Source organism: Polypterus senegalus, chromosome 10 (assembly GCF_016835505.1).
Source record: "Polypterus senegalus isolate Bchr_013 chromosome 10, ASM1683550v1, whole genome shotgun sequence".
Taxonomy (NCBI): domain Eukaryota; kingdom Metazoa; phylum Chordata; class Cladistia; order Polypteriformes; family Polypteridae; genus Polypterus; species Polypterus senegalus.
In genome coordinates this window covers 1,908,186-1,924,921 of record NC_053163.1, presented here as the reverse complement: position 1 = coordinate 1,924,921, position 16,736 = coordinate 1,908,186, and the positions used below count along the sequence as shown (strand labels likewise).

General features: G+C 39.0%; 1 protein-coding gene across 1 annotated transcript; it reads left to right on the top strand.

The window, feature by feature from the left end:
• Positions 1 to 890: 890 nt before the first annotated feature.
• On the top strand, positions 891 to 15,560 carry LOC120536338 (crystal protein-like). The gene is made up of 8 exons (XM_039764664.1): positions 891 to 1,178; positions 2,124 to 2,328; positions 7,473 to 7,606; positions 7,718 to 7,845; positions 7,976 to 8,094; positions 11,567 to 11,707; positions 14,761 to 14,930; positions 15,039 to 15,560. Exons 1-8 carry the CDS (start codon positions 891 to 893, stop codon positions 15,558 to 15,560), a joined length of 1,707 nt encoding a protein of 568 aa, XP_039620598.1.
• Positions 15,561 to 16,736: the final 1,176 nt, after the last annotated feature.

The following is a 16,736-nucleotide window of genomic DNA, read 5'->3' as shown; positions in this document are numbered from 1 at the left end:
TCAATATATGAGAAAGGTTATCAGATTCTTACAGTGAAGTAGTTCCTGCTTTACTTTGTTAACAGATTCTGCCTGCTTCATTTATGATACTGCTTTCTCTTGTAATTATTATGCACAACATACTGCAAAGGTTTGATGCCCAAGTAATACCTGTGGCTAAACTGGTAGTCTTGGTTGAATATTATCAAGAGCTGGGCCTCTCCAGGGTTGTTCACTACTTTGCACCTGATGCTGCCAGGATGAGCTCCAGCCTCCACAACCGCATAATTGGATAAAGAGGATCAGAAAGTGGATGGATGAATGGAGATTAAATTGAATCATGCTTTAATGAAAACATTGTTCCCAAAATGTTTCATGTATGTCATTTTCTATTAAACTTGCCAAACTTATCAACAAAACTAATGAACAGTACTTTCTGCATTTCAGTATCCAGTAGGCTGCTACTTACACAAAAAGTACACTTTAGCAGGATTTGCAAAATGGAGAGTGTTTGTTAAACAAAGATTATGTGAAAAAAGAAAGCTATTATAATCATTATAACTTTTATATTTAATTTAATATCAGGCATTGCAGAAAAGCAACAACCACATCCAACACCTCCTCCCAGTCTAAAATTAAAAACAATCTTTAAATCCTGTCCTAGACATTTCTTTAATTTATGGACAATATGTGCAGACAAAATGAAACTCTCTTGGAAATCATACTAAATTTTCTGCATTTCTTCACATAAACCTCTTAAAGTTGCCTAATGACCTAATTTTCATACTGAAATTCCCCAACCCCATAAATTCCTGTGAGTATTTAACTTTCTTATCCTAATCAAGTACAAAAGAAAGTCTGGAATTTTCTGGAGGGATTCAGAAACTTGATGTACATCACTAAGTGTGGAAATGTCCCTTTCTTTGCGGTTTGTGCTGATCCTTGCTGCCTGTGAATTGGGTGTCAGTCAGACTGTTGACTTCCTTCTGGTCCAAACTCCTCTAGGTTTGATCAAAGGAGTTCGAACATCCCACTCTCAGAGTTTTTGGGGAATTCCCTATGCAGATGCTCCCACTGGTTGGCATCGTTGGAAGCCACCTCAAGATGTGTCTCCCTGGCATGGAATATATGATGGAACCTTTCCTCGGCCAGGGTGCCAACAGCTCTGTAAGCAGTTGGTATTTGCATGTCCTAAACAGGTAAGCAGAACCTGAAGATGTGTGACAGAGGATCAAGGTATTGGAGTAAGGGTAACATCTGATGAGTGCAAAGCCTTTCTCATAAAGGAAATTTGAAATTATGGAACTTTCAGGTGAATTTCTTTTAAGAACAAAACATGTTTAAAACCAGTGTCAGTATGCCATATGTTTGCTTTTTTAATTACACTTTCATTTTATAACAGCTTTTAGCCTCGGTCACTCAGTCCCTTGTGGGAGTGTTTGGGTAATTCCTATATAATCCTATAACAGGTCATTTTAAGGTTTCTTAAACCAGGCCAGCCAAGACAGAGTTGGGGTAAATGCTTAGTGGCAGGTGGAAGAAATCTGCGTCAAGAGAAAGAAAGGAAGGGGAGTCAGAAGTGATTGGTGAACCACTCATCCCTATAGCCAGAGTTAAAATTTGCATTGACAGACTCAAAGAGAGCGGGTTTTGTGTTTTTCTACTATATGCTCTCCATCTGATCACCCTCTGTTGGTGTTTACCTTTATGAGTATCAATATTCTGAAATGCCTGTTACTGAACTGATGCATGACAAAAAAAAAAGAACTGGCATATTTACATAAGTAGGTAAATCACTAGTGTCAGTAGATCATTCAAAATGATACAATATATATAAATATATATTTATACTGTATAAAATTAAAATATATATATATAAATGAAATTAAAATATATATAAATGAAATTATATATATATATATATATATATATATATATATATATATATATATATATATATATATATAATTTCAGTTTCCACAAAATAGGAACCCAGATATCATTAAGGCAATTTTATAGCAGACATTAAACGGAACAGGACTGGAATCAAAGACTATGCACAACATTTCTAACCACTGTTATACAGTCTTTTATTACCTGTTTTTTTGTAAATTCTTCAATACTGATAACATATCTTTTTGTAGATAAGTGAAGACTGCCTCTACTTGAATGTTTTTGTTCCATTGACTACAAGCCTCACTCCTGCACCCAAATACCCTTCTCTGCCTGTCATGGTGTGGATTCATGGAGGTAACTTCCATGATGGAACTGGCTCAGCACTACTATATGATGGACGCTTCCTGGCAAACTCCACAAATACTGTTGTAGTGACCATTAACTATCGCCTGGGTAGGTCCCGGAGGGTTAAATGGGGCATATGCTATGTTAAGAAAAAAAAGAGTGAACCAACCGTTAAGAATGGGCATCATGTTGGCACAGTTATTACAGCTCATGCTACATGTTTTTAGCATCCTTTATTTAAAATCCTGTCATTGTCTGTGTGTAGTTTGCACATTTCCTCCATGTCTTGTATGAGTTTTTTAATAAGAATTGTGGTTTTCCCCCCCAACTTCTGAAATGGTGCAGATATTAGATTAATTTGTGAACCTAAACTTCAGTAAGAGTGGGTATGTGTGAATAATCCCTGTGATAGACTGGCACCTTGTACAGACTCACTCCCTACCTTGCTCACAATGCTATTGGGACAGGCACTGGTACCTTCAATCCTGAATTAGATTAAATGTGCTTGACAATGTTATGTGATGTTATGTTACTAGACTTAGGAAATCAACAGTGTTAAAAAGGATATGGCTGGTAGGGATCAGAGTGCTTGTTTATTACAACTTACTAAATGTGCATACATTTGTGTACATGTGAAATTGTTGTACTTTTATGTATGTGATCCTCTGGCCTCGTTAATTAATGTACAATAGTTGCTGATACTGTAAACTAAACAGCCATTGCCTGTTTTCAAATTAATAATGATTGTCTGCTTAAAATAAACACACACACTCCACCTTGACATTATTTCTGGGATCAGTAATATCCTTTTAAAGTCCTGCAGTTATCCAATTAGGTCACCTTCTGGCTACCTTAGGTGTTCCAGCATTCCAGGGCCAATATTTCATGGTGATTTACTGTTTATGCTGCATACCCTCCATTAAAGAAAGCAGACTCCCATATGTTACACATGGAAAGCCTCTGCTGCTACTGACAGATTGGAGTAAAATTCCTGGCCTTCTGCCACTATGCCATTACCCCCTTTCAATTTTTTTCTTCTGTGTCTTATTTCACTACTGTACATGTGAGACATCCTTTAAATAAATAAATGTTAACTCATGTCCCCAATCAAGAGGTGTTTAGTTACACTGGCACCTATATATATATATATATATATATATATATATATATATATATATATAGTCACAAAGATGAGACATACTCGGATGAAGGTTTGGGGCAGCCACCCGTATATTCTGGTATCCTGGCTGCAAAAGTCGTTATTTATCAAAATAAACAGCAATGAAGTGCATACAATTGAGTCCAAAACAAGACCAAAATAAGGCTTTTAAAGGGGAAGACAGGAAGTGAGGTCATAAGGATTGGGCCCATGTTCTTCAACCATTGGTTCGAGCCCAAACGTGACATCACAGGGGCTGGAGCCGGTAAGGTCTACTTCCATTGGCTCGGTCCCGGAAGTGACGTCAAGTGACGGAACAATCCCTCCTAACCCATTAACAACTGTGTTTGGGGTTCTTCCTGAGGGGCTTAAAGTGGAGAAAGACAAACAAATTGTGATTGCATTCACTACACTGTTGGCACGCAGACTCATTCTGATAAACTGGAAGAACCCAAACTCTCCTCTTTTAAGTCAGTGGGAAACCGATGTGTTATATAATTTGAAATTGGAAAAAATCAAATACTCAGTTAGAGGATCCGTACAGACTTTTTCAAAACATGGCAGGATCTAATCAGTAATATTTTAAAATAAGCTCATAAAGCACAGATAATTTATTAATTTAGGTATGTTTACAAGCCTTAAATTTAACGCTGTTTGGCTTGCTCTCTCTCTCAGGGGTGGGGATCGATATGTTCTTAACTTAATTATTCTTTTTGTAAAAACTTGATTGCTTTGTATGGATTGCAATAAAATTAATAAAAAAATAATAAAAAAAAAGAGCCAGGTGGAATCTCCCGGGAATGGCCTACAGGAAAGGGAGAAAAAGAGTCAGTGCACTCTGCCGACACTCAAGCCCTTTAGCTGCCTCCCATGCGCATGTGTGACAATATATATATACTGTATATATATATATATATATATATATATATATATATATATATATATATATATATATACACACACATACATATACACACACACCTATATAAACATCAACGCGTGGAAGTGTGTGTGTGTGTGTCTGTCCAGCCTCGAAGTGAGAGGTTGAGTCGGGGTAAGGGCTCCACCTCTGAGAAAATAGAAAACTCACTTAGCCACTAATAACACAAGCAAGGCCAGCATGTCAGCAAAACGAAACCTCAGAAGAAAGACAAAGTCAATTAGCCGCTAACATCAGCAAAATGGTATCCCTTTTACTTTTCCTCCCCGCTAATACACAAGCGATGCGAGCACATCAGCAAAACAAATCCTCGTAGGACATCTCTAGATTTCAATTTTTTTCTGACAATTTCAATAGTTTCTAGGGCCCTGGGAATTTAACAGCACAGGCTTACACTGCTAGTATGTGTGGGTGTGTATATATATATATATATATATATATATATATATATATATATATATATATATTTATTATGTATATATTGTGGCAAAGGTGCTATATAGGCATCGACCCGACACAGACGGACAGCAGAGGCATGTATAAATGAACAAAAAGATTTATTTTATTCACCTGTGGGCACTTCTTCCCCGTGTCCCACAGGTACAACACAGTCCCCAAAAACACCAAAAAAAAAATGAAAAAACACACCACAAAACACTCCTCTTTCTCTTCCAAGGCAGCTTTGTCATCCTCCTCCTGACTGGCGCCTGGAGTGGTGACTGTCGGCCTCTTTTATAGCCCACCAGGAAGTGCTGCAGGTGCTCATTGACCTACTTCTGGCTGCACCTCTAGGTGTGGCTTCATTCCCGCCCAGATGGGCTCGTTAGGCCGTGCAGCTCCCCCTGGCGGTGGCCACAGAGCCCAACAGGAATGAGCTCCGGTGTCCCAAACTATTGGCCCCGATGCAACCCAGGGGGGCTGCCAACAAGTTTTCCGGGGGATTTAGTCTGCATCACATGACTGCTCCCCCGAATCCAGAGTCAAAGGGCCATCCCAACCGGGCATGGGTCCTGACCATCTGCCACTATATATATGTGTATATATCTAAAGAATAACCTGTCTTTTCTTGATCCTGACTATGAAACTTCAGTAGAGGACTTCTGAAGCTCTGTTATAGTAACCATTGGTTTCTTGGTCAACTCTCTGAACAAGAAAATTCTTGCTCAGTCAACTATAGGAAGAGTTCTAGTGTTTACAAACTTCTTCCATTTCTCAATTATTGAGACCATTTTGCTTCTGGAAACACGCAAAACTTTATAAATAGTTTTGTACTCTTGTCCTGACCTCTGCCTCATCACAATTTGATCAAAGAGGTCTACAGAGAGTTCCTTGAACTTAATTGCTTGATTTTTCTCCTACCGTGCAGTTGTGGGACATTATATGCATAGGAGTGTGTCTTTCTAAACGTTCTCCAGTCAATTCAGTTTGCCACAAGCAGACCCCAATGAAGTTCTATACACATCTCAAGGATCATTAAATCAAACTTGATGCAGTTGGAGTTCCACAGCAAAGGGTCTGACTGCTTACAGTAATCCCTCGCTATATCGTGCTTCGACTTTCGCGGTTTCACTCTATCGCGGATTTTAAATGTAAGCACATCTAAATATATATCACAGATTTTTCGCTGGTTCGCGGATTTCTGCAGACAATGGGTCTTTTAATTTATGCTACGCGCTTCTTCAGTTTGTTTGCCCTGTTGATTTCATACAAGGGACGCTATTGGCGGATGGCTTAGAAGCTACCCAATCAGAGCATGTATTACATGTTAACTAAAACTCCTCAATGCTATAAGATATGCATCCCGCGCGGAGCTTGATTGTTTGCTTGTCTCTGCCTCTCTCTCACCCTCTCTGACATTCTCTGCGCCTGACGGAGGGGCTGTTTGCACAGAGGCTGTTTGCTTAAAAGATACTGACGCACCTCTAAAAAAATGCCGCTTTATTGCGGTGCTCGGCATATTTAAAAGCACACGTATTGATTTTTTGATTGTTGCTTTAATCTCGCTCTCTCTCTCTGACGTTCTCTGCGCCTGACGGAGGAGATGTGAGCAGAGGGGCTGTTTGCACAGAGGCTGTTTGCTTAGAAGATACTAACGCTCCTCTAAAAAATGCCGCGGCAAACTTAAAAGCACAAGTATTGATTTTTTGATTGTTTGCTTTTCTTTGCTCTCTCTCTCTCTCCCTCTGAAATTCTCTGCTCCTGAAGAAAAGAAGATCTATTTGCATTCTTTTAATTGTGAGAAAGAACTGTCATCTCTGTCTTGTCATGAAGCACAGTTTAAACTTTTGACTAAAGGGTGTTATTTCATGTCTAGAGGGCTCTAATAATGTTAACAGGGTGGGAGAGTTTATAAGGGCTTAAAATATATAAAAATAACCATACAAACATATGGTTTCTACTTCGCGGATTTTCGTCTATCGCGGGGGGTTCTGGAACGCAACCCCCGCGATCGAGGAGGGATTACTGTATATAAATGAGAGATTTCAGTTTTTAATTTTTAAAAAACTTACATATCTTTCTAACACATGGTATCACTTTGTCATTATGGGTTGAGTGTAGATTGATGGGCAAAAATGGCAAAATTATCAATTTAAAATTAGATCTACAGAACAATAAAATGTGAAGAAAATGAAGGGGACTGAATACTCTCTGAATCCACTGTATATTAAAAACATAAAGTCATACACTTTATATTAAAGCCAAATCCTTCATCTCACTATAATAACAAGGCAATTTTAAAATTCATCATGGATAAGCAGAGTACGAAGAAAATATGTGACTTTAAAAAAAAAATTCATGGAAAACTGTAATTATTTAAGAGGTGAAAGAACGGTCTTTGGCTTGCATTACCTGTACTTTATTGCAGGCTTGGGGAGGACATACTGTATGATCCCCATTTCCCAAATGGAGAATTATGTCACTAGCAGTTATCAGACTTAGAATAATAACTTTTGTTATGTTTTTGTGCCCCATTATGCGTCTCCAGCTTTTTGAGACCTGTTATTTTATAACTCAGAGTGCATATCTTATTGAACTATGCCATAATATATGAATATAATTATTCATGTACACAAAATTTCAGTATGCATTATTAAGGTATTTGTTATTATTATGCAATAGAATTTTTCAAAAATACCAGATGGTGTCTTTCAGGGGCACTTGGTTTTCTTGTGACTGGTATGAACTCAAGTAAGGATATTTCTGGAAACCTTGGCTTCCTGGACCAACAGAAGGCACTGACCTGGGTGCAAATGAACATTGCTAGCTTTGGTGGAGATCCCAGAAAGGTATCATTCAGCTGGCATTTCAACCTTGATGGCACTTATAATCTGCTTACAGAGCAAAAGACATGAGCTGCAGATGGTAAGGCACACCTCGTCTTTCTCTTTTATTTCTAGGTTACTCTCTTTGGCCAGAGTGCCGGAGCACAGTCTGTGGGTCTTCATCTGACTGTTAGAAGCAGTGAAAGCCTCTTCAAGCAAGCAATCATACACAGTCTGCCCTTCGCTCTTCCACTTAAAACCAAGTAAGAATTACCTTTTCATCTTGTTTTGTCAAAAAGAAACAATCCCCAAAGATGTAGTACTAAACAGGGCATGAAACTTACAGAAGCATGTTTCCTGTGGTCTGACTGTTTTACTTTATTCTGCATGCAGGAAGCAAGCTACTGTCATCGGGACACGATTTCTCAAAATTGCCGGATGCCTGTTTGGGGATATGAAGTGCATGTTGTCATTGACAACTGAAAAGATTCTTGATGCCCAGATAAAAGCAGGTTGGTCTGAGCACTTTGAATGTCTGACATATGAGAAGCAGATTGAAAGGGCATCTTTTCAAGCTCTTGCTCTTATGGCAGGGCTGCAGGTTAACTTATAGCTTACTTGTAATTATAGTTTTCATTTTTCTTTTTCTTAAACACTGAAAAGCACCTTTAGATAGAATTGGTTTGATTAATTATTTGGCATACAAAGCAAAGAAATGTTTTTGTTCTAATGAATAAAGGTAACAATAAACCATCCGTCCATTTATTCATTTTTGAATCTAATCAATCGAATTTAGGGTTACAAGAACTCGAGTTGGCAGAATCAGGAAAAAGGAAGAAACTAGTGATGCTCCAATAAGATTTTAGAGATTAAACATCTTTATTGTCACATACACTGCAAGAGCATAGTGAAACTGTTTTGCTACAGTTGTGGTGTGTATAAACAAATAGTATAAGAGCCAATCTAAGAAAGTTAATATAAGTATTTGCTTAATTTTTATAGAACACCAGTTTCTTATATCTGCCTAGAATATGGTATAGCTTTTTACCCCATGTACGTTAAAATGAAATAGAACTTTCTTGGCTATTGTGACACTAGGGGTCGTTGTTGCCCCGTGTAACCCACAGACAACACGTCCAGACACCAGGTAAAAGTATCAAAAATGAATTTAATTTCTTTAATAGTGTGCACAAAGCACCTCCACCTCCACAATACTCAATAATAAACAATAATCACTACAAAATTACAATAATCAATCCTCCTCTCCTCCCAGTAGCTCTGTCACACTTCCTCCCAACTCCAGCTCTGTCTGCTGGGTTTCCCACAGTCCTTTAAATAGTCCTTGACCCAGAAGTGCTTCTGTCCCTCAGTCCATGTGATTCCATAGCACTTCCGGGTCAAATGAAAACTCTTATTTTTCTTCAGCCCGGAAGTACTTCATTTCTTCCGTCCTCGTGACCATAATAGAAACAATCGTGTCTCCCTGCAGCATCCCCTGGCAGCCCCCACGGTATCCAGCAGGGCTGTGAAGCCGAACTCCATTGTCCATGATGCCCTGAGGGAATTCAGGGCACCTCCATGTTGCAGGGAGGACTCCATCTAGCGGCTTGGGAGTGTTGGCCGGAATAAACTGCCAACCACCTCTCACACTATATCTGTAGAGCAGAATGTTAATTAACCCAGTGAGTAAATAACCCCACTGCTAGCATGGACTGTTAGAATAGGAGATGGCATACAATTTTCTGACCATGTTTAATGAGTCTAATGTATTAACATGTCTAACATGCCTCAAGCACAACTGTATGACCAAACTTAAAGAATGAAACAAGATATAGAAGCCTTAATTAGAACTTTTCTTTAATACCATTTTTTCTCTGTTTTTGTGTGAACTGTTTTGAACACGCATCACACTGGTGCTTGAATCATCCTATGAAGCAAACTAAAGGCCTCGGAACTTTGGTAAATTTAGAAAACCACAGCTACAAATACAGTAAATAAAAGAGAGTAGCAGAAGATAAATAAATTAATACTGTAAATAAATAAAATCAGTGAATAAGAGTAAAAAAAATAACAAGAACAGCACAATTACATATAAACCAGCAGATGGGTACAGTACACAGTGCAGAGCAGGTAGGTTCAAGCTACTGAGAATTCAGTGAGCTTTTGGCCTGAGGAAAAAGCTGTTCCTGAAGTGGTTGAAGAAAGTGGTGAGGGTCCAATAGCACTTTACAGATTGCAAAAGTGAAAACAGCCGGTGAGCTGGATAGCTGTCATCAGAGAGGACGGATTCAGCTCTCCTCTAACATCTGCCCCAATGATTTTAGAAGCTGGATGGACAGTTCTTTAAAGCAGTTTGCGACCCTGGCAAGTCAGGTTACCAAGCTATACCATGATGCATTCATTCAAGATTATTTAAATAGTGCAGTGGTAAAAGTTCACTAATTTCATGTTACTAAAATTGGCTGATTACAATTTGGCTCTTTTATACTGTTAAAAGTTCCTATGCAACCAGATGAATAGAAACCTTATTTTCTATATTAAAAGTAATAAAACATATACACAAAATATTTAGCCATGATGCATATGGCATAAGAGAAAACAAAATATTTGTCATAAAGTTCATAAGATGTTTATCAAGAAGACACAAAGTTAACGTGCTTAACAGGCTTGTACATAAAATAGACACATTTGGCTGTTAATCTAACAAGCCAATTGTTTACTAAGCATTCATCCATTATCCAACCCGCTATATTCTAACTACAGGGTCACGTGGGTCTGCTGGAGTCAATCCCAGCCAGCACAGGGCGCAAGGCAGGAAACAAGCCCTGGCCAGGGCGCCAGCCCACCACAGGGCACACACACAGACACCCACACACTAGAGACAATTTAGAGTCGCCTGCACCTAACATGCATTTCTTTGGACTGTGGGAGGAAACCGGAGCACCCTGAGGAAACCCACGCAGACACAGGGAGAACATGTAAACTCCACACAGAGAGGACCCAGGAAGTGAACCTGGGTCTCCAAACTGCGAAGCAGCAGCGCTACCCACTGTGCCACAGTGCTGCCTGTTTACTAAGCAATGAAGGCAAATTCTTCTTAATCTGCTGTTTGTTCGATTTTTTTTTAATTAAAATGTGAGCTGCTATTCTAAACACAAGCTCACTCAGCAGCCACACTCAGATAAGGGGTTTCCATTTTACTTAAAGGATACAAAGAAAAGGTCTTAACTCATTAAAGCATATTCTTTTTTAATTTCCTCCAAGATGCCCCTCTCTTTTCTTCAACTTCAGTATGGCAACATATGCTTCTGTCCCTATGCACACAACGACTCCTCCAATGTATTTTTCTCAGTTAACTATTACACTTTCTTTAATATAAAAGACAATATTCCAGTCTTCTCTCCCTTATAACTTCTGTCTGGCTGCTCTGTTTATAGAAAACTCAGGCTGCAAAAGTACACAGACTTCTTCAGGTACTGCAATACTTTAATTAAAGGAGCACAACAACTAAAAAAGCTTAGACAATCACTTTTTGAAATGGGCCAATGTACTAATCACTGATTGAGTCATTTGGAGTGACAATCAGCTGATTTAGATCAGTGGCCAATCGATTGGAGCATCACCAGTAGGAACCAGTTGTGCCAGTCTATCACAGGGCTCTTTTATATGGTACTAATTTTGAGTCACCATTTCATCTAATATAAACCATTTTTGGACATTAAACAAAAAATGGAAAATTAGAGAACCCTCAGAAAAGCTATCACCAACAAAGAGAGAATGGTCAAACACTATACCAACACTGACTAGGTGAGAATTTGAGCTCAGTGTCTTAAGACCATGAAGCAACAGTGTTGTACCAGTCAGACTGACAATAATATCTTTAAATTATCCAAGATGATAACCTCTACTAAAGATTCCCAAAGTTTTCAAAAGGTTGGCTGTTTTGCTGCTCATCTTTTTCTCTCTCTATGTAAATTTTCCTAGATAAAGAAATCCACACCCCGTTAAGTATGCTAGAAACCTTTCAGCCATGGGGACCAGTTATTGATGGAGAAGTTATCGAAGAACAGACATTTAATGCCTTTGCAAAAGGCATGTGGCAGAAGCACAAACCTGTCATGGCTGGTAGGTCAGAACTTCAGATACTGGTTTGCGACCGTAAAGTCTCCATCTCTGCTCTGTGATGTAACAAAGCAATCTTCATATTGCACTGGTGACCAAGTGTATCTGTCTGTCCACTCTCTTTAGCTGAATCAAGCATCTTAATGCAAATTGGCTTACATGTTCTATAACATTTAGCCATATTGGGTTTACATTGACACAGAGTACCAAACAAAGCAATGGAACTATCCACAGTTGTACTTTAAAAAAAAATAGTCCATTTGTTACAGAGAATTTGGCAATCTGGTCTAAAACAGTACAATTTTTATTGCCTATTTTGTATTCAAATTAATTCAGTAATGATGTGCCATATGAAACGCAGTAGAAGATGAACTATGTTAAAGCCATTTGCACATTAACTGAAGTAGGGATGCCAATAAGATTCACTAGGAGTGAACCTGACAAGAGATGGAAGATGTACTGCAGATTTAAATGGAAAAAGTTGTTAAAAGATATTTCTAATTAAGTAAACGAGGAGAAGCTAAAAGAGGCCTTAAAAAGGTGGATTTGCAGAGATTTAAGTCACTTTCATAGGGTTCATGTGGAATAAACTAGAATAAGGGTATTAGAAGGAAGTGGAAAAAGGAGCTAGGAACGATTAGACAAAGAGCAGGTCAAGCAGTCAAGACAAAGAGTGGAATAATTTCAGGGTCACATGGAATGTATTTAAAGAGACAATACAAGATGAATATAGACTGGAAAAGATCAATATAATGTACAGTAGTATGGTGTAAATAAAATATATACACTGGATGACAGGTACTTGGAATGAGATAGATAGATAGTGTGACAGATAGGGGGTGCTTGTCCCCTTGAACCCTTGGATCAGACACCAGACACCAGATAAAAGTCCAAATATAATTTTTACTTAGACAAATAAGTGCACAAAGCACCCTCCACTCCACTATACTCATTAATCACTACACAATCAATAATCAATAAATCCTCCACTCTCCCAGACGCGTTGCCACCCTTCCTCCCAGCTCAGCTCGTTTGTCTGGGATTTCCTTTATAGTCCTTGATCCAGAAGTGTTTTCTCTCTTTGTCCATGTAACCGGTAACACTTCCAAGTCAGATAAAAACTCTTCTTCGACCCAGAAGCATGTCATTCCCTCTGTCAATGTGACTAGGACACACTTCCGGATTGTAGGTAAAACACTTGTTGTTCTTCCCTGCAGCGCCTTCTAGTGGCCCCTGTGGTATCCAGCAGGGCTGTGGATGAAAACTCCATTGTCTATAATTCCCTGCTGTCATTCGGGGCACCTCCATGCTGCAGGGAGGGCTCCACCTGGCGGCCTGGGGGTATTGGCCAGGATGACTGGTTGGCCATAGTCGACAATAGATAGATAGATAGATACTGTGCAGCTTTTGTTCATAATGGCATCAGTTTTGTATTCATTCTTTTCTGCTCAAGTACCTTCAAGCAGTATGAGGCTGTGCTCTGAGCTGTCACAAGCCAACTGTGGGTCAGACGGTTTGTCGGTAGTTTGGAACCAAACATAAAGTGTGAAGTAAAAGAAATTATCACAGCAGTGACAGCTGATGTCAAAATACACTGTAAATGGTCGATTTTATTCAACAACAGGTCAGTTAAAAAAGGAACATTTCTTAAAGTGATGAATAGTTACAGTGTAAAATAGGTGTATTCAAAAATACGGCTCAGTTCACAAGTGAGCAAGTACCACCCGCGGTGTTGCTCTCAAAAATAATGATAAATAAAGGGAAACTTTCCAATGCACAAGGGCTATTACCCTGCTGTATAACATAAATACGGGTAAAATTATAGCCCTTAATAAAAAGGAAAAATAATAGCTTATTTTGACCCATGATCCTGTTAATAAAGCTGGTCCTCAAATTAATCAGAAGCCTACCCTGCCTCATAGAAGTCTCAGCTTTTTTTTTTTTTTTGCAGCCGATCGCTGTGCCACCACACTGAACTTTAGCTGGCTTGCTCAATTCTATAGATCGATCGCCCTCAGGTCTCCGGGGATCACCACGTTTAGACACAGGGTCCTTCTCACGTGTGAGAGAAGCTGCGCAGGAAATGGCTTGGGCGCACAGAGATTGCCTATGAGTTTCCCTGCACAGTAAATCAAACTCTGTAATTTAAGAATCGTTGTTACCGATAAGGATGCACAAGTGCATAACGGCTCTGTGTTTCTTTAAACAAAACAAATAAGCAATCCCGACTTTAAGTAGTTTTTTTTTTTTGCCCTCGGAGTCGCAAGCCTGGCTTCTATCGTCTGGTTGATTTAATGGGCCTTTCTTGAAGTGATGTTACCTGCTCAGCACACCACAGTATAGAAAATCATGCTGTTCATCACGGAGTTGCAGAACACATAAAGGACTGACTACTCATTTTAAAGGAAGAAAAAGTCTGCTCTGCCCTCTCTTATTTAGTTCTCTTGTGTTATTAGGCCAGTCCAGCTTGTCACTGATGTGTACTTGTAGCAGTGCATCTCCTCCTGAACCAGTCAAGTTTACAAGTTGTGACAAAAGAAAACTTAAAACAGATAAACACAAATCATGGCCATGCTGCCCATATCATTGTCTATCCAATTGGTCCATATATTCCAAAATAGGTAGTGTTAGTGGTGAGCAGTGTTTAAGAGGAGTTGCTAATATAGGAAAGCATATTAAATATCCATCCATCCATTATCCAACCTGCTATATCCAAACTACAGGGTCATGGGGGTCTGCTGGAGCCAATCCCAGCCAACACAGGGCGCAAGGCAGGAAACAAACCCTGGGCAGGGTGCCAGCCCACCGCAGGGCACACACACACACACACACCAAGCACACACTAGGGACAATTTAGGATAACCAATGCACCTAACTTGCATGTCTTTGGACTGTGGGAGGAAACCCATGCAGACATGAGGAGAACATGCAAACTGCACACAGGGAGGACATAGGAAGTGAACCCAGGTCTCCAAACTGCGAGGCAGCAGCGCTACCCACCGTGCCGCCCAAGCAAATTAAATATTTAACACAATATTATATTGTGTCTTTTTCAGGCATTACATCTGAGGAAGCTAACCTGTTTGTATATGAACTGCTGTCCGAGCCGCTTTCTAGAGGATTGTATGTTGCTTACCTTTTAGCTGCTTTCAACATTCACACTCCATTGGTTCTACTTCGTTACCCACCTCAGAAAAGTCAGGACCAGCGCCTTCTCCTTTCACAGGTATGAAGGGGTCTTGCAGATATATAAAAAATGTCTTTTGCATCACCAAAATTCTGAAAGGGCAGTGTGCTCCAACTCTTCTTTTCTGTTTCATTTTCTGTCTCACAGGTAGTCTCAGACTATGCACTTACTTGCCCAAGTCGTCGAGTCATGAGGGACATGGCTGAATCTGGAGCCTCTTCCTGGCTTTACATTTTTAGTCAGGTGGCATCTATAGCAAGTGCCTGGGGAAATAAGACCTACTGCTACCAACATGCCTGCCATGGCTCAGACATGCCTTTCCTTTGGAATACTTGCAGCCTGATAAATCTTACTTTCACTTCTGAGGAGAGGACACTAGCAGACAGCATGGCCTGTTTCTGGGGTAACTTTGCACATTATGGCCAGCCCAATCCACAGTCTAGCAATAATGTAATTAAACGCCCTGCATTATCTAGGGGAGATCTATCCCATTCTACAAATTACAGCAACAAACTACCTGCTTGCTCAAAGCTAAACCAGTCAGTCTATTGGCCACAATACTCATTCCAAAATGCATGGCTTTTTATGAACCTCACAGTCAACTTAAATGCAACAAAGGAATTCCGTAAGAAATTTTGCACCTTCTGGGATGCTTTCGTGCCATACTGAATCCCAAATGTTAGAGCATTTGTAAAAGTTTGATCTTTTCCATGGTAAATAATATGTAGATATATACATGGTAGCATAGTCTTCGTTAAATTTCTTTTTACTGTTATTACATGCCATTTTCAATTCAGAAAGTGTTTAGACCCATTCACTTTTCCACATTTTGCTCCGTTGCAGCCTTGTGATAAAAATGATTTAATTATTTTAATTTCAAATGTACCTGATACTTTTTACAAATTTTATATTTTAAAAAAAAAAAGTGCCTCCCAGTATAAGACTACATGTCTACCAATGCACTGGTGTCCTGCCCAGAGTTGTCTGCTTCTTGCAATCAATGCTACTGATTCTTCAGAACCCTGGAAGGATTAAGACTGGTACTGGTGGAAGAGTAGTCTAAACCCGACTTCAAAATGGAACAATTCAATTTGTGGTACTACAAAGCTCACCAAAGTGTACTTGTGCGTTTATTTGTTTTCAGTTTCACCTGTTCCAAGAAGGCAGTACCTGTACAATCAGATCACACTTGCAGTTATGCCACTGTACAGACATCATTTTTCATGATCATGCAGAAAGAAAGGCGTTTAAAACCACAGTTTTCCATGTAAATTGGCAGTGTGGATACAATAATGCATTGTGCTTGCCAGAATGCAGTAGGTGTAGTCTCTCTTCATTGTGAGTCATAAAATGGCAGATAATGGCGTACCATTCCTGGCCAGTGAAATAATAGAGACTGTGTATTGTAAGAATTTGAAGTACTGTACATGATAATAAAGGATGTCAGGTTAAAAGCACTCATAGGATACAACAACATTTGCATATATAAGTCTACTAGCAAAATACCCGCATTTCGCAGCGGAGAAGTAGTGTGTTAAAGAAGTTATGAAAAAGAAAAGGAAACATTTTAAAAATAACGTAACATGATTGACAATGTAATTGTTTTGTCACTGTTATGAGTGTTGCTGTCATATCTATATATGTATATATACATACAAACACACACATATAAACATATATACATATATAAATTTATACATATATACATATCTACATATACACATATCTACTGTATATACTGTATATATAAACATATACACATCTACATATATATACATATACAGTATATACACATATCAACATATATATACACATACATATACATACATACATACACACACACAT